This window comes from Helobdella robusta (genome assembly GCF_000326865.2).
Source record: "Helobdella robusta unplaced genomic scaffold HELROscaffold_25, whole genome shotgun sequence".
NCBI classification, from domain to species: Eukaryota; Metazoa; Annelida; class Clitellata; order Rhynchobdellida; family Glossiphoniidae; genus Helobdella; species Helobdella robusta.
The window spans coordinates 2,029,322-2,048,779 of NW_008704310.1; the positions used below are offsets into that span (position 1 = coordinate 2,029,322).

Genomic DNA, 19,458 nt, shown 5'->3' on the forward strand with positions numbered 1-19,458 from the left:
CTCGCGATCTTGTTCGATTGTTAGATGACGTCGGTTGGTCGCAGAACTTCGCCAAACATTCGGTAGAATTTATAGAATATTGTATATATATATATATATATATATATATATATATATATATATATATATATATATATATATATATATATATATATATATGTGCTAACGTCCTACCTCGGGAAACTGATAGATGTATGTATGTGCTAATGAAAGCGGTTTGAATTTATTGTTTTTTTATTATTTAGAAAGGAGATAAAAATTGGCTTGGCTCGATTAATTTATTTAAAACAATGAACGTTGATTAAAACTTGCTGACAGTTGACGAGTCAGCAAGCATGGGGCAAACAAACTTCCGGCGACCCGTGTTTTCAGACCCTGAGAGGGTCTATTGTAGAATGGCGGCTCCTGGCCAGAAAAGAGTCCGCCAAAATGAAGGCTCGGGTCGAAACCGCGTGACGCGGAACCCGAATGTCGTTTGACATTATTAATTATCAAAATAATGATTACAGGAAAGAAATGTATTAATTATGAAATGATGATTTCAGGGAAGGGATGATTTGAGACAGGATGCTGTGATGCAGCAAGTTTTTCAATCTGTCAACTCTTTCCTCAAGAACGATGCGGAATCATCAAAAAGAAATCTGCTTATCAGAACATATAAGGTGACTGATCTTTATTTTTATCTATTTTGTTTCTACTTTACTACCATATCATTTAATTGCGTTGTTATCCATTATATTTCGTAATGGTTGTGTAAGGTGTCTTTTTTATTATTCAACGATACTTTTTGACGTTAAGCTAGGATAAGATATGAGACCTCAATCATTTAAGCATATAACATGTAGCAATCTCTTTTGTACCGCAAGCAGTCGCTTGCAACGCAGAACTTTTCACTTTGACCACTGAATTATCACGTCGGAATTAATTAAAAAAAATGAGAAGGAGTATGAAATAATATTAAATTAGGTAGTTAAGATGAAATGCTTTATTGTTATAAATATTAATTTATTATTTCTTATGCTACATATGATCGAGCAGGTTGTGCCTTTGTCTCAGCGCAGTGGTCTGCTTGAATGGTGCAGCAACACGACAACGTTTGGTCATTACTTGAGTGCAGATGGGCATGGAGCTCACATGAGGTACAGGCCTCAAGATCTAAAACCCATGGAATGTCGTAGAATGATGACTGTATGTTTCTCTAGTTTCATTTCATAATTTTTAGATGGTATATTTATTGAGATCGGAAATCGAATTATATCGGCTTATTTTGGGAAATTTTTTAATTTAAATTTCTAAAATTTGATTTATTTATTGGTAGATGAATAAATTAATTGATTGGTCAATTATCAATTGTGTAGTTTTTTGGCTGATTGATGTTGATTATTCGTTTGATTTTTTTAGTCTTCATTTATTCAGTTACTAATTAATTGGCTGATAACTTACTTAATGCTATTGTTTTATTATTTGGTTAATTGATTGCACAGAAAGCACAGAGTGAGACAAATGATCAGGTAAAACTGAATACTTATCTGAAAATATGTGAGAGGTTTCAACCAGTTTTCAGGCATTTTTTCTTTGAAAATTTTGCTTCCTGTGATGAATTGTACCACAGGAAACTTGCTTACACCAGGAGCGTTGCCACGAATTCGATTGGTGTGTTTTCAATGCTTTGAAATCTTAATATAAAACTTTTATTTTTTATAAATTACAATAAATTTCTTTTCGGTTTGTGTATAGGCGGCACGTTTTATTTGTCTACTAAGTAGCACAACTTTTTTATTATAACGATGGATTCAGTAGAAATGAGAAAAAACTGTTTTAGGTTAATAATGCCAAAGATGAAATGGAAAGTAAGTGCGATATTTTTGGATCAAAACACTTATTCAGTTAATTGAGGGAGTGTAATAGCAGTTTCGGAATAGGAGATTTTGTGTGAGTTGGATATTTTAGAGGTCGGATTCGAATATTTTTCATCTGACCCCAGAAAAATTAAATTTGAAATTTTTTTATATTTTTTATTTTGAAAATGTTTTTTATGATCGTGTTTTTTAGAAGATAAATATGTGTAGCAATATGCAATTGTCGTATTTAATGCTGAAAATAAATTCTAATAATGTGAATAAAATCACATAATTTTTTCAGTACGTTTTGAAATATAAAATCATTTTACTAAGTGAAACAGTTACATTGGCTGATTTTAAGTGTTTTTTAAAGTATTTTCTATATAGTAGTGATATTTAAGTGGCAAAAGTTGAAAATATTTTGGAAGTCGGAACCCGGAGTCGTAAATTTTTACTCACAGTCGGAAATTTTTATTCGCAGTCGGAACTTTTTGAGGACTCGGAGTCGGATATTTTTCATTCGAAACCCCGATAATATGAACAACTTAATGAAAAAACAATTATTACAACACAACGAAATTTGAGATTAAGGAATGGTTAAGCTATGTTCTGTTTATTTCAATTTGTTTCATGAAATTTAATTCAATTAAGTTCACATTTATTTGTTTTCGAAAGTTGGTTACATCCTCGGTCTTGGAGACCGTCACGTTCAGAACATTCTCATTGATTTGAAGACAGCTGAACTCATCCACATAGATTTTGGTGTGGCATTTGAGCAGGGTTGGAATCTGCCGACACCTGAAACCATCCCGTTTCGACTGACTCGAGATGTTGTTGATGGCATGGGAGTTGTTGGAGTGGAAGGAACATTCAGGAGGTAAAAATGTCAAATTTATTGACTTTCAATCTCTTATCCTAATTTGCAATAAGTTTAATTATTAACATATTAATCTCAAGCCAATGGTTATTATTATTGAGTGAATATTTATACACACTTTATAAAAAATTCAAAAGCAAAGAAGTTTTTGCAACATTACGCTTCAAAAAATTTTGTTCCTAACTGTTGTCTAACCACCATTATAAACAAGTTCATTATTAATATTAAAAGTATCATTATCACCAGAATCGATTGCGTGTGCGTGTGCGTGTGTGTGTGTGAGTAACGCGTACGTGCGTGTTTTTATTTATACTGTTTTTTTTCTTTAATGGTGTTTTTCTGTAATGGTTGCACAAAATCTTTTTACATGTTGATACGAAGATGCTGTGAGAAGACAATGGTTGCCCTCCGTGCAAACAAGCAAGTGTTGCTGACCATTCTTCAAGTGCTCCTGTATGATCCGCTCTATGATTGGTCTATGTCCCCATTGAAAGCTGAGCGACATCAACCATCCACCAACTGCACAGACATCCCCTCAAGCATTTCCACTGAAAATTTCAATTTAGAATCATCTGTTTTCACCGATAAGCCCGGTTTGTTATTAAAATTTTTTTTTTTATTATTTAAAAGAACGTCGTTAATATATCGCAAACTACAAACTAAAATGAAATTAGTTACTAAGAAGAGGGTTTGTAGTGGCCCGTATGTTTTGTTTTGTGAAGTCGAGTGCCCCTTAACATCAGAACTGTACTATGTTAAACAAATGATTGCCTAGTTCAAAGATAATTATAGATTACATTTTTTTGTTTTGTTTTAGATGTTCGAAACAAGATGGCCGAAAGAGTGTTACTGAGATTAAACCAAAAGTTATGTGGTTCGGTAGACGGCATTCAACTCGGTGTTCAGGGACACGTCAGTAGACTTATTCAACAAGCAATAGACCCCACAAACTTGTCCAAACTATTTCCAGGATGGCAACCTTATCTATAAATTTGTTTACCTTTTTTAGCGTCCAATTCTAATTCAACTTAATTTTTTATATTATCTGTTTTTATTTTCAAATTAAAAGATTGTACTACATTAATGATTAAATCACTATAATTCACTTTTATGAACTATATACTATTCTTAAATTTTCATTCCTTTACATTTTCGGTTTAGGAATTATAAGAAATTTCTTATAAATTTAGACATGTTCAGCATTTTTCTCCAAAAATTTTTATGAAATAAAAGTTTTCAACCAGCAAGAAATACTTATTGCCATTTTTTTTAAATCTAGTGTTTTTTAAAAACCGATGTCTAACAATAAACATAACATAAATGTTGTAAAAAATGGGCGAAAACTAAAAAGTCATTATGTCTATAAAAAATAAAAATTATAATGTTCCAAAATTCACTATAGGACCAGAAAGGAATTTTAAAAAAATGGTCACCGGGGGTCGATTTTTGCAAATTTGTTTTGAAAATTTTTCTGTGCTCACGGGGGGCTAACGTTTTTGCTGGTGGGCTTATAATGTCAATTTTCCCTTCAAAACACTACTTTTCACGTTAAAACGACTTTTACCATTTTTCAACACGAATAACGCTCACAACGGGCCTGCGCGCCTCTCGCTAGATCCGCCACTGTTTAAGCTACCAATCAACCAAAATCCATCTTCAAACCGTACTCCAAAACCGATTTTACAAAAAAGACTTCCAGCAATTGGCCATTCGTATGTTTTGTACGCATTTATCAATCGTGATGATGTGCTTTTTTAAACTTTTCAAAATTGACTGTTTTTGGTGCAGCCTAAAAAAGGTTTAAAAACACTAACAAACATTTACAATTATTTAACATTTTATTTTAAAATTAATGACACGACAATTCAGGAACAATAGTCGTAATATGAATATGTAATTTTTTATTGAATGATGTAAACGCTGCACAAAGATTAAAAGACTTACAAATTTTTGGAAAAATATAAATTCTCTATGATATACTTATTATCAAACGAAGCACCATGGATCATACACAACTTGATAATTGGCACCTCTCTTCACAAATTCAACAAAAATTCATTATTATTCAAAAGCAAATACAATGAAATAACATCCAACCATCTGGAAAACATACAAATCTTCATCACCTGCTCAAAAACGCCAAATACAACCATGACTTCACACTTCCAGTGGCGGCTATCGTTTATTTATTTCTTATTTATAACCAATGTCGGATCTTGACAGCTTTGACGTGGGACCAAAAATTTAAAAATTTTAATTGTTTACGGGGGAAGTCAAAATTTTTATGGGGGAGCGAGACAAAGATTTTTGGTAGTGTAGTTGACAACCTTTTTTTGCTTATCACGCACGTTCAATTTTTGGTCAATTTTAAACATAAAACTGTCCTTTTTCTGACTTGTTAAGACGGGGGCCAGTGCTCCACTCCGGCCTCCTTTAGATAAGCTACTGTTTATAACAAACAATGAGGTGTCAACTACCGACATTTACTGCTAAATTAACGGTCACATGACACTAAATCACGTTAGAAATTATAAAAACATCAAATGCTTAATAATCACAGATTCACAAGTTTAATCGAATCGATCCCATATTTACCCAAAAACCGACTGGCAAATATCATTATTCATCAATCGTCAACCAAAATCATTTAAAACTTCTTAAAGTTCTAAGCTACATTGGAATTTCAGCAAATGAAGAAATCGATGAAGCAGCAAAAATAGAGCACTCGTTGTCACTATCTAATGTATCGATCCAAATCCAACACATCGCATCTGTCAACAACAATGGAACTCACCACAAGATTTGCTATAATTATTATCCATGTCAAAAATAACCAATCAAAGGCTTAGATCTAACAAAACATTTAGCGAGACGTTGTCAAACGACACTAATTAGAATAATCCTAATAGCCAACTGCAATCCTAAAATGCAACAAATATATTAACTATCGTACTAAAATAATATTCCAGCAAACATGCAATTACATTTTCCAAACTATTCCAAATAAAGTAATGTATTAGGAAATTTAACAAACTGATATACAAACAACATAAGTGTCCGAAAAAAGAAAGAGCAATATAATTTTGGCTGATTTTGAGTTGAAACGCCGTTAAATCAAAACAAACTAACATTGCAAAATGTTGATGTTTATATTTTTTTTTTATATTTTCGTGAATGTCAATAGTGTTAATCTTCAAGCACTAGTGCCACTCATGCAGTTTCAAAAGGAAGCATTTGTTTTGTCCGTGAACCACTATAGAGGAAACTTAGATGAGCCTTCAGCTGCAGATATGAATTTTTTAGTGAGAATTTTACATTTAAAACATTCGATTTCAATCGTTTCATTTGTTCGTTTTATTTTATTTGTTGGACCAAATCAACCAAATATATCAACCAAAATATTTATTACAACACAACATTCAAATGGATTTACGAAAGCAAATAGGACACAAGTCAGAGATCATCATCAGAATCAGCCAAAAAATTAACCAACAGAGATTTAATCTTATGATTTTTAAATCAAATGAATCATACAGAATCGATTTTTATCACTAAACAAGTATAAAGAATAAGCTGAAATGCGAGATGAGACACCATAGCTGTTGTAAAAATGATGTCAAACAGTATATAAACACCAATCAATAAATATGGGTCTACAGTTTTCCGCTTAAAAAAGTACAATACGAATGAATGGAAGACGAATGCTTAGAGAAAATATTATGTTTGGAGTACGAATAAAAAAGCGAAATGTTTTGTTACCAGATAGATTTATTCAAGAAGTGTTTCTTTCTCGTGCCTTATACTTTCAGGACATTGACGACCATCGACCTCCACAAAACCCGGTCTTTAACACTTTGTAAGAGTTGAAATGTGGGGATATTAAACAAATGACACAAGAACTTCACAAATGTTATTCTTTGTTGACAGCGATCTCTTTCCCCCGCAATCTTTCCAGTAGTTGTTAGATTTTCCTATTTTTCTTGTGATCAGAAAACTTTAACTGCCCCCGTCGGATTATCTGTAGTAATTTCCTCTTTATCACAACTAGACTGTTTTAATACATCCTCATTCGAAGTATGAGAAGTTCAACTAATTTTCATAATTTTTCTCTAAAACCACATCTCAGCAGCGTAAATCTTTTTTCATTTCTTTTGAAAATTGTCCAGGACTCAGAGCCGTAAGTTAGCACAGGAAAAATGTAACACTTAAACAGTTTTAATTTTGATGATAATTGGATTTTACTGTTGGTGAGGATGTTTTTCATTTTAGAATATGCATCTTTTGCCATAGCTATCCTTCTTTTGATATCCATATCGCATTTACAACCTGAAAAAATCAGACTTCCGAGATAATTGAAGCTGTTGACTTGCTTTACCTGTTTGCCATTAATTATTATGGAGCAGATCGGGGCGGTTTTGCCCTTATTGATAATCATGCACTCTGTTTTGTTGATGTTAATTTGCAAGCTTTTTCTTTCACTTTCAAAAACCAGTTTGGATCTGAATCTGCTATGAGACCTGTATCATTGTTAATATTCACGCCTCCAATGGATATTCAAGGTAGATCTATCTTTCTCATGATGATCTCACTATACGGATTGTACTGGTCTGGAAAGAATGCACAGTCTTGCCTAACACCTTTCTTTGTTTCGACAAAACTAGTAATCTTGTTACCAACTTTCACCGCCGCTTTGTTTTCCCAACAAAAGTTTTTAAAAACTCTTGTGTCTTTTTCATCAATGACCAAATTTTCCAATATTTTCCTAAGCTCAACGTGTTCCACGTTATCCAAAGCTTTGGAGTAATCGACAAAACGTATAAACAAATCTTTTTTCATTTAAATCGCTCATTCTTACCATAAAAATAGCGTTTCTTGTGCCACAACCATCTACAAAACCACGTTAGACATTTGAAATTTCAGATCCAATTTTTCCTCGTGTTCTCATTGTAGGATTTTTGCCGGGCGACATTCGAATTCCGCACCACGCAGTCCCGAACCGCGTCCGCATACGAATATCCACCCGAGCCTTCGCTTCGGCGGAGTCTTTCCTGGCCGGGATCCGCCACTCTACAATAGACCCTCTCAGGGTCTGAAAACACGGGCCGGACGGAAGTTTGTTCGCGCCCTGCTTGTTGACTAGAGACGCCGACCTCGTCAACTATCAAGCAAGTCTTCTTCAACATCCATTATTTTAGGTAGAATAATTAAGCCGAGCCAAACTTCAAGTGTACACTTCTTTTATTCAATAAAAGAAATAAAATAACAAACAAAATAATACAAATCAAACCTCTGTCTTTATTAAAAAAAAACGATAAATCCAAAATTAATCTATTAATAATACAACTACCAAGCAAGAAACAAAACCTAAAATAAGATAACAAACGACCCGCTCCTTCTATATCTCAACTTGCGGCTTTTTATATGTTTTTACCGCCCTATCTACATAACGCTTTCTATATCATAGAAAATTCTATACTCGCATCTATACTCTTTTCCTATACTCAGAACAGCGCGTCGCACGCGTCCCATATATTGCTATACTCCCTATATACAAAACAGCACAGCAGCGTCGCATATATAGCATATTAAATAACAAAATATACATGCATAGAATGTCTAGTAAAATATATAGATATATATAGGCGGCACGCCTCAAAGACGCAATCATTATCATCACAATCGTCACAATTTCACAAAATATACAGGCGGCATATTTCAATCGCGCAATCATTATGATCACAATCGTCACAACTTCACATCATCATCAGAATTCTTAAGAGAAGTTTTGTAAGATGACTCATCTAACTGATTGTTCGATGTAGTTCACATTCCGTTGCGTTAGGTTTTTCAGGCAATGCAATAAATATTGACTTGAATAGATATCCAAGTCAATATTTATCTTCAAGAATTTTGCCGCATTATCAATGCCAAATTCATCAAAACATTTAATTTCTTCAACAATTATCTCATCTGGACCTGGCGCTTTATTTGATTTCATTTTGGAAAGAGCGGCACGAACTTCAGATCTAAGTATCTTTGGTCCTTCTACGTCTTTTTTGATAAAAGGCTTTTCACCACGAATATCATCAAAAAGATGGTTAATGTATTCAGTCCATCTTTCAAGTACTTTTTCTTTCTCTAAGATTATTTCACCGAATTTAGCTTTTATGCATCCAGAAACGGTACAAGCCCTTTTATCAGTGATTTCTTTGATATTTCTATACATTGCATTTGTATTATTGTTTTGGATCTTTTCAATGATTTCGCATTTGTCATTTAACAATTTCTCCAGTTTTGTCCAGCTTTTTGTAACTATCAGGATTGCAATCTTTTACTTTCCTTCGTTCATCCATCAGAGATACCATGTCATCTGTTATCCATTTCTGACATCTTCTTATCTCCTTCACAGGTATAACTTCTCTTGCTGATTCTGTGAGGGCATTTCTAAATATTTCATATTAAGATTTATTTACGTCTTCCGTCAAAAACTGAAAACTATTCCGTACTTCAAGAAATAAAATATGTTTTGGGAAACCGCATATTATTGAGAATAACTAACTATTATTATTTTGTTTATTGTTAAAAAGGTTGGTTGGTATTATTATTATTAGGGATACGAGTATCCTAGCTTTGTTATTATTTAAAAACTATTTTTCGGTCTACTAACATTAAAATTATTTTAAAAATTTTCTGAAATTAAATTTTTAGAAGTAGCAAATTAAACTGAAATATCTGCAGTTGTGGTAATTTAAATTGCAAACTTGGTGGGCTGGTTGGTCAAACAGAACTGGAGCCACAAAAGAAGAGAATGAGGGTGTTCTTGCCTTTAGAAGTAAAAGCAGCACCTGAAGATCGATGTGCTACGAAATAGAATCACAATATCCTGGCGGCAGTCAGGAGTTTGAAAAAATCGGTGTTCAAAGTCCACAAATTTTTCGAAAATAACATTGGAGAATTTGTGTTTATAAAAATTCAGCTAAATATAATTATATTTAAATAAAACCCTCAGCCTCTAATAGAAATAAAAGTGTACTGACAAATTCTGAAAATAGAAAAATACGTCCCATATCCGATGCAATGCACCAGATGCCAAAAATACGGTTATCACCACAAAATTTGCAAAAGTAAGGAAACGTGTGGAAACCCAGAACACAAGCACACATGGGAATCTCTTTGTCAAAACATGCAAAGTGCTATCACCGCAAAACAAAGGCACGAAACAAAACTACAAATAAAGAACAAATATAGAGACAGTAAAACAAACACAAAACAAAAATTCAGAAAACAAAACAGATAAACAATAAATCTTCCAATTCAAAAAAAATATTAATGAAAACAGATTCATTTGTGATGATGATATGGATTGTGACTGCTTCTATGATCAGAGTGAATATGGTAAACATACCAGTAATAGTAATTGCAAATCACTCAAAAATAAAAACCCCGTCGGAGGTAAACATGGCTTGTAACACAAAAAATATAACAAACAAAATAATTAATAAAATTGAACTCAACCAGAAAAACGAAAACAATGATAACAAACAAAATAACTATTATGAAGACTCTTTAAATGAAAATGCTTACAACGACATCAAAATATTACAGTGGAACATAAGAGGAATAAGAATTAATTTACCTGAACTACACATTTTAATAAGTAAATGCAAACCGCACAGCATATGTCTCCAAGAAACCAAAACAACTGAGGAAAAACAAATAATTTCAAAAAACTATGCATCATACTACAAAGCATCCACTCCAATAAAGACAAATCCATCAGCTGGGACAGCAATTTATGTACATTACAAGGTAACAAAATCTTTTCACCATTTAAAAACCGACCGACACATTGTAGCTTTAAGAGTTACAATTAACAAATCATTCGCCATATGTAATGGGTATATAAGGCAAAACAATCTAATGAAATCTGAAAAAAATAAAACAGATTATTCAACAAATTCCTAAACTTTTTCTCCACGTTGGTGATTTTATCCACACAACCAACCATGGGGATGCCAAAGCTCAAATACCCAAGGCAAAGAATTAGTAAAAAGTATAATAGAAAACAACCTTTGCCTCATCAAATCAACTATTCCGACAATGTTCCATAAGCGCACAAATACATCATCCACAATTGGCCTAGCTATGATATCCCCAGCGTGTTTGAAGATATTGAATGAGAGGCAGAGGAGGATCTCCATGGTAATAATTATATTCCAATAATTATAACAATCAAAAATAAAGCAACAAATAATGAATGGAAGAGATTGAAGTACAAATAAACAGAATAGAAAAACTTTAAAGAAATGAGAAATGAATTGATGGAAGTGTTTGAGGAAATTGATGATGAATCTATGGACAAATAAACAAAATAATAACAACAATTATAAAACAAATAACACTGATCACACAAAACAGCTCTAATTGTCCCGATTTTCAAAAGATTCACAACAAAAGCGTGATGGCCTAAGGATTTAAAGCGAACGGTCCTGTTTTGCGGTGCATGAAGTGACCAAGTTCAAAAGTGATCCCAGCGTATCACATGCTTGCTGATTCTTTTGAACTTTAAAAGTGTATACCTCTATACCTCTTTTTAACTTTTACAAGAAGTTTTTGAGTGCTTTGTTTTTTTTCAATTGTTTTAAAATTTTTTAAATTTAAAATTTTAAAAAATTTTTTCAAAAGTCAATTGTTTTACTAACTTTAAACATTTTTTGTTGAAAGAAAAAGGATCCGTATGATTATATATCTCTGTTTTTTCTCCGGTTGAAAATTTTTTAATAAATCTTGAAAAGACAAAAAAAATTTCTGCAAATAGTTGTACGATGATGTTAACAAAATCATAGCACCTGAATAATTTTCAAGAAATTAAATAAATAGTTTTGGAAACTAAAAATTTTGGCTGCAAATTATTTTAAATATAAATAAATTGCATTTGGCACGTAATCATCTGTTACTATATATATTTTCTTCTTCTTTTGTTGTTTTACAGCGTTTTAGCTCTGGTAGGCTATTTTTACACTTAGAGTCTTTGTTGTGAGTTTTCATAAGTGGAGCAATGTTGAAGATGTCGATTTTTTTAGTAGATGATATGATATATGATAGTTTTTGTCTGTTGATTAATGATGCATATGTAATGCTTCGTGTACAATTGGTTCGAGGAGTTTCATGTACGATTTTCTGGTGTCACCATTAACTGGGTTCGCCATTGTCTAATATAATAGATCTCTCGATAGATTATTAACTGTTTTTAATGTTCAGCCCATACATAGTGAGACAATACTTTAATTTAATTAAGTATAAATCTATATTTTTAAAAATTTTTAAAACCTCAAAAATAATAAAGAATTTTTCGTCATTTAGAAGTGGAACGATACGTTAGAAGCTATTGCATTTATTCTGTCTAAAGAATGTTACAATATTATGAGACCCTACCCTGGGTCCAACTACGATCTCATATCCAACGTATTCGACGGTTAGTCTATGCTTATTTGTTTGTTTGATATGTTCACTTTATCTACAGTCATTCAATTCATAAAAATGAAGCAAATGACTCATTCCTGATTGATGACGTGTTCAAAAATATTTATGACTATGGTAGCAAACACTACGATTATAGAAACGCCAAACATTGTTCAAAGCGGATTGGTGGAATGAAAAATTGTGATTATCACCAGGTATGTACGAGATGAAATTATTACTATTTATATATATCTTCTATTAATAACTTACCTAGAAATATTATAATGGTAAGTATTAATGCTACCCTGTGCTCCTATAATGCCATGAACAAACTTCACCTTATAGTTATTATATGTTATTACTACCAGAGTGTTCGAGTCGGATGAGAAATATTCGATTCCAACTCCAACCACTCAAAAATTCCGACATCGACTCCGTGATCCTACTATGGGTTCCGACTCCCAGGAAAATTTTTCAATTTTACTTAAATATCACTACTAAATGAAAAATTAATTATTCTAAAAAAGACTCAAAAATGACTCAATTTAATTGGTTTTCTTAGTAAAATTACTTTATACTAACGTTACAAAACATACTGAAAAAATGCGATTATATTCACGTTATCAACATTTATTTTCCGTATTTTCGACATATCGCTACATATTTATTTTCGACAAAACACGATCATAAAAAATATTTTCGGAATAGAATATAGAAAAAATTCAAATTCATAACATTTTTTGGAGTCGGAGTTGGATTACAAATATCCGACTCCGGCAAGCGACTGAGGCGCATTATTATTATTACAACAAATGCACAGTGTATAAACATACGTGAATCAACGAATCACACACTTCTGCATGTGTACGGCGGAGATTTCTTTACATTCGGACCTGGACACTGCACCAACAATGCCAGGCACCTTAACCATTACAGCATCGAAACTCAGACTATTATACGCCATGCATTTATAATGCGGGGCTTGCGCGTGCATACACAATGTATAAGCAGGGTTATAAAAACTACTCATAAAAGTGAGCGCTGCTATCGCTACTGCTGCCGCAATTAACAAGTAGCGCCTCCACTGCTATCGCTATTTATCACATCATATTATCATATTATCATATTTGAAAAAATAAAAGTAAATTAAAATTGATGATAAGCGTGGAAACAACGGAGTGGAGTAAGATATTTCGTTGGATAGCAGTAAAAAAGCGCACCTACGTATTTTCCAACGGGAGAAAAGCGCACGTCAAAATAAGCGCATAGCGAAATATGTACACAGAAATAAACATACAGAAAGAGCGCACATCGAAATAAGCACACATGAACGTACACGGACATAGTGCACACATATTTAAGCACAAGTGCATAAACGTGAAATAAATAATGTTCACTGTTTTTGTGATATTTATTGAAACAAATGGAATTGGTTTCACTTGTATAGTTTAACTGAAAAATTTAACAAAAGGCGGCTAGCCTGAAAGCTAGCAGTGTGAGAATTATTAATTTTTAAATGACAGATTAATATACAAAATAATTAATACTGTAACTGTTAAATAAATTAAAATTTTAAATTATTAAATATTTAGCTCACAAACAACAAAGCATTCACAAACTACACTCACACAAATATACTCCTTAGAATTAGAGTAACATAATTATTAAATCATGAAAAACTTATTAAAATATAAAATTTTGTCTAAAGATAATTGAAAACAAACATCCACTTTTTAAAATGTTATGTTGACACAAATGTTCAAAACATATCCATGCCACACCAAACACACGCACACATGCAGTGGCAGATCTACACATTTGAACGTTGAAAATGTTTCAACGTAGACCCGATGGATAAAATTAGAAAGAAATGTTTATATATTTCTTTATATATTATAGGGTGGGCCAAAAATTGGACGGGGATTAACAACTAGTGAAACTTGTATATAATAATATTAAATTAATACTGAAATTACAAAAATACTTAATTTTTAATTCAGTCACTTTACTATCCAAAAAGATGTAGAAATGTTTCTCATTTTATTGCTGTCATAAAATTTGCCAACTATTAAATTTGCATCTTTGCAACGCGGCAACAAAATTTCTGTTGAGCCACGAAAAAGATGCGCCCAGTAATGCAAAATATTCTATATTTATACTTTTATTATATAATAAATAAATAATATTTTTCAGTTTTTCAAAATATAATCATAACAATTTTCCTAAGAAAAACAATAAATATACAGAATATTTTCAAATGTATTTTAGGCAAGCAAAACTTTAAAGCAAAAGTTGAAGAATTGTTTCGGGAGTTGGAAACCGAATACGAGAGTCGAAGTAGAAAAATTGTTTCCGGAGTTAGAGTCAGAAATATATTTATCTGACTCCGACACCATGTGTGTATAAATGGTATTCGGAATTTTCGGTCCTGGAGTTTTCGGTCCAAGATTTCACTATATAGGAATTTTTGGCTCAGGAGTTTTTGGTCCCGGAGTTTTCGGTCCCCTATTTAGAATTTATACGTAAACTTATATGTCAGTTTATTTATACAGCGCAATTTCCGTGACGTTAAACAGCGCTCAGACGTCGTGCCGAGGCACGTGCTATTCACCGCATCACATACTCGAACTACATGATAAGCTTTGGAATATGACATAGCATACATTTGAACCCGGAATCCACGCTCGTAACCACTACACCACACCTGCAGCTCAAATTAAATTGTTCGATCATGCTTGCATTCACATAAATGAAGTAGTGATTGTAGTTTTCAACAATGGATTATTTGAGTAATGCTTGCATTGTATTCATGAATTTTCAGGTGATAATAGTAGTAATGATATCCTTGCATTTAGTTAGGGTTAGAGATATATTACTGAAGGTTATGTAAATATATCTAACGCATTTTATTAACTACGCCCACTTTTTTAATTGCATTGTTCATTGTTGGCATGGATCCTCATTTTTTTGTGTACTAAAAAAATTTGGGACCGAAAATTCCTATAAAATAAAACCTGGGACCAAAGACTCCGGGACCGAAAATTCCGAGATCAAAAATTACGGGACCAAAAATTTCTATGTAGTGAAATCTAGGTTCATAATTTAAATAATTTAATTTATATTATACAATATAAAAATAATTCTAAAAAACGTAATAAATTATTTAAATGTATATGCTAATCATTTATATTTAATTGCAATTTAAATTATAGATAGTGTATGCGAGGTACTTATCGTTTGGTTGCAACATTGCTTTTTGTCCCAAATATGGAAATCGAATGACTTCATGTACCGTTATGTGTTATTCTGTTGTTTGCCTTTTTAGTCCAAGGTTAAAATTAGTTGAAAATTTTTTTAAAAATTGGTGTTTAACTTTTTGATGTCAATTTAAACAAAGTATTTTAGAAAATAAATTTTTTGCAGCGTTTCCGCTTAATAAGCTAATTTTGAACATCATCCTTTTACATCAAAATTTTTTAGCAAACTTGCAAAGCGTGTTTTGTGTTTATTATCCAGTATTTTATTAGTAAAGTTTCGTAACGCATCAAGCATCACAGACACAATCACGTTATCATCTTTAAAATGACCATGTGAGATACTCTAGATATATAGATAAATGACCATCTAATACTCGAGATGCATCAAACTCTTGACTATCAAACTTTATGATAATGTTTCTTAGTTTTTATGTTTTGATAATAAAGCGCTTTGGAAAACATGAAAGAAATAAATTATGATCTTCAAATTCAACCGTACATCGATGGTACAGAATGTTCCAAATGTTTTAACAATCATGGATTTTGTCTGGGAAAAATGTGTCGTAAGTTGTTAAAAAATCAATTTTTACAATTTAATTTTCCACACAAAATTCATTCAACTCGGAATTAAACTCTAAACATAAAGGCAGTCAGCCGCCCTGCGAAACCAAAATAGGATGTCGTTCGTTGTCAATCACAACATGCATGTGCAGTGAAGGCAAGCTTTATTTGTGTTATTTTAATTTTATGCTTGTATTTATGTAAATATTTAACATATTGTTTTTTTTAGGAACAATGAATATGATGGATATGGCCCTATTCAGTTTTGCACTTTTAACCAAATTTCCACTTCTACATCGATTACAATTTTAGGGGAAATGCTTTTTCAGATTTTTAAGTTTTGACAGGACTTTTGATGTGTTTTGGAATTAGATTAAATGTAAATGAAAGAAAAATGAAATTCTTTAATTTAATCACTGCACTAAACATTATACCAGACTATTCTAATTTATCTTTACAACTACTTATTACTATAACAAATTTATTAATATTCATTGACTAAATTGGTGATATGAAAAATATGCCCAAACAGTGCTGATTACGTATTTTTTCATGTGAGGTTCTTATACTTTCCAGGCATTATTTCTACAAAACATTCCAAGAGCACATCAAATTATCATAAAATAAAAAAATTATGGTGTTTTTTGAAAGCGTTTGATTCATTAAATTCCAAATTTGAGCTCTCGCTGATAACTCGAACCTAAACGACTAGTGCGGAGTCATATATCTGTATCTGGTCTTCTCTTAATAAAGATATATTTCTTCAATCTACCTTATTTTCTGATGTTGATGATTTTGTCTATACTTTTAATATCTACATTACTTCTATTCTTGATAAGCTTATTTCTCTTAAATCTTTTACTTTTAGGCTTTATTCTCGTAAGACTCCTTGGTTTGATCATGCTTGTGTAGTAGCCAAGAAAAGTGTTAGAAGACTGGAGAAAGCCTATAGGTTAAATCCATCTAACTCTCTTTATTCTATCTATGAATCTGAATTGATTAATTATAAATATCTACTATTTTCTAAACACTCTACTTTTCTTAGAAATTCTATAACATCTCCTTCAACATCTAAAAATAAGTGGTCTGCTCTATCTAAACTTCTTCATAAAAAAATCCTCTCACTCATCTTTTTCTGCTCAACAGTTTCATGACTTTTTTGTAAATAAAATTACTTCTTTAAGAACATCTAATTCTAATTTTTCTTCTCATAACTTTACTAAACTTACTACTGAATCTTTCTGTATTTACTCCAATAAATCTTTTAGAACTAACTAAAATTATTAATTCTATGTCGTCTACAACCTGTTCTCTAGATCTACTTCTTTCTAATTTACTTAAAGAATTTTCTTCAATATTTTATCCAATCATTCTCAGATTAGTTAATTTATCTCTTTCCACCTCTAAATTTCCTACTTCTTATAAGAATTCTATTGTTATTTCTATTCTTAAAAAATCATCCTTAGATTCTACCTCTTTATCTATCATAATAATTATAGACCTGTTACTATTATTACTTTCATCTCTAAAATAGTAAAAAAAGTTGTTTTTAATCGACTGTCATCCTATTTAAATTTTAACTCCTTGCTACCTGTATCTCAATCTGGTTTCAGACCTGCTCACAGTACCGAAACTTTTTTACTCAAAATACACAATGATATCCTTCTCTCTAGTGACAATAGTAATCTTACTCTTCTTTTTGCTCTTGACTTTTCCTCGGCTTTTGATACTGTTGACCATACTATTCTCTCGAGACTGCTACATCTTTCTTTTAATATTACTGATTCTTGTCTATCTTGGTTTTCTTCTTATCTCTGTAATCGTTTTTCTTCTGTTGTGTTCAATAATTCTACTTCTAACTCCTCTACTCTTACTTTCGGGGTACCTCAGAGTTCTATCCTTGGCCCTCTTCTATTTATACTCTATACTTCTGAACTACCTCGTATTATTAATAACTTTTCTTTCTCTAGTCAACTATATGTTGATGATTCTTAAATTTATACTTCTTTTCCTCCATCTAATCTCAATAGTGTTCTTCATAATCTATCTCTATGTCTTTCTTCAATTATCGCTTGGTCTGACTATGTGTCTTAAACTTAATCCTCCTAAGTTTGAATTAATTTGTTTTAATAAATCTAAACACTCTATTACTATTCCTCCTATTATCTTACCTGATTCTAAAACTCTTGATGTCTTTCATAAGTTTCGTAGTCTAGATTTTATTTTTGATTCTACTATGTCTTTCTCTTCTCAGATTAATAGTGTTGCTTGCTCTTACTTTCATCTACGTAGAACAAAAAAACTTTTGCCTTTTCTTGATGATCCTACTCTTCTCCTTCTTGTTACTTCGTTAGTCTTATCTAGGATTGATTATTTTAACTCGCTCTACTATGGTCTTCCTGACTATACTCTATCCTTTAAGTAAGGCTTTTAACTCTGTTGCTCGTCTAGTGGCTCGTGCCCCTTTCTTTTCTCATATATCTCCATATTTTGTTCTCTTGCACTGGCTACCTATAAAATATAGAATAATTTTTAAAATTTGCACGTTTATGTATAAGTCTAAATCTAAATTATTTCTTATGTATTTATTAGATATATTAATTGAACCTAAACGCCCCGGTTTACGATCGTCATCTTGTTCTCGCTTCTTTTTAACTCGTTTTAAACACTCTTTTGCCAATTCTGCTTTTGCTTTTTCTGGCCCTTTTCTCTGAAACTCTCTACCTATTTCTCTGACTACTTCTCCATCACTTGCGAGGTTCAGAGCGGATCTCAAGACCCATCTGTTTTCAAAATTCATTGAAGAGCGCTGTTGAACATCGCGAAATTGATTGATTGATTGATTGATTGATTGATTGATTGATTGATTGATTGATTGATTGATTGATATCTAAAGATTTGTGGAGCGCCTCTATTGAATAATTTCAGAAGCGCTAGCTTCACTCGAGTGTCAAAACAAATGATGTTTCAAACGTTTTTTGAAAACATGCCGGCTCATGTTGTTGAATTTTGAATATATTCTATATATACCTATAGAATAAAACGTAAAAATAAACGTATAAATAATTTATAATTTAAAAAATAGTATAACATTGAATGTTAAGCACGACGATCTGAAATCAGCTAGGCTACATACACCAGAAAAAAGATACTTAATACAGTAACTAACGGGCAATTAGCATATTTTGCTGAATTTTTGAATGAATATAGGTATTAGCATATTCTTATTTATTATCGCTTTCTCACGTTACGTTGATGTAAAAATCGTTGAATAAGTGTACTTTAGACTATGGGTAAAACGATGAATTTGTTGAGGTCTGTAATAATTTTATTTTACAAAAAATCGTATTTTTAATCAAAAATTGAGCAACTCAACACGACACGCGCAACACGACACGTCGTCAGCATGGAACATTACAATTCGGTAAAATTTCTATAATACTCTCTCTCTCTCTCTCTC

The 19,458-nt window shown here is 31.9% G+C and overlaps 2 protein-coding genes across 2 annotated transcripts in view; both read left to right on the plus strand.

The window, feature by feature from the left end:
• HELRODRAFT_79596 (hypothetical protein) overlaps nt 1-3,708 on the plus strand; it is a gene marked incomplete at both ends in the record, with an annotated part of 12,423 nt that extends 8,715 nt beyond the window's left edge. Inside the window, 6 exons of the mRNA XM_009019758.1 lie at nt 546-662; nt 1,039-1,188; nt 1,485-1,653; nt 2,517-2,718; nt 3,100-3,311; nt 3,536-3,708. Coding sequence (XP_009018006.1) covers nt 546-662; nt 1,039-1,188; nt 1,485-1,653; nt 2,517-2,718; nt 3,100-3,311; nt 3,536-3,708 — 1,023 coding nt within the window. The remainder of the gene's footprint in view (nt 1-545; nt 663-1,038; nt 1,189-1,484; nt 1,654-2,516; nt 2,719-3,099; nt 3,312-3,535) is intronic.
• A 5,865-nt stretch (nt 3,709-9,573) lies between these two features.
• On the plus strand, nt 9,574-14,929 carry HELRODRAFT_173147 (hypothetical protein; the record flags this gene model as incomplete). The annotated part of the gene is made up of 8 exons (XM_009019759.1): nt 9,574-9,640; nt 9,728-9,842; nt 10,058-10,170; nt 10,280-10,527; nt 12,082-12,193; nt 12,265-12,395; nt 14,427-14,543; nt 14,891-14,929. The coding sequence occupies 8 exons, from the start codon at nt 9,574-9,576 to the stop codon at nt 14,927-14,929; spliced, it is 942 nt and encodes a 313-aa protein (XP_009018007.1).
• Between the last annotated feature and the right edge of the window lie 4,529 nt (nt 14,930-19,458).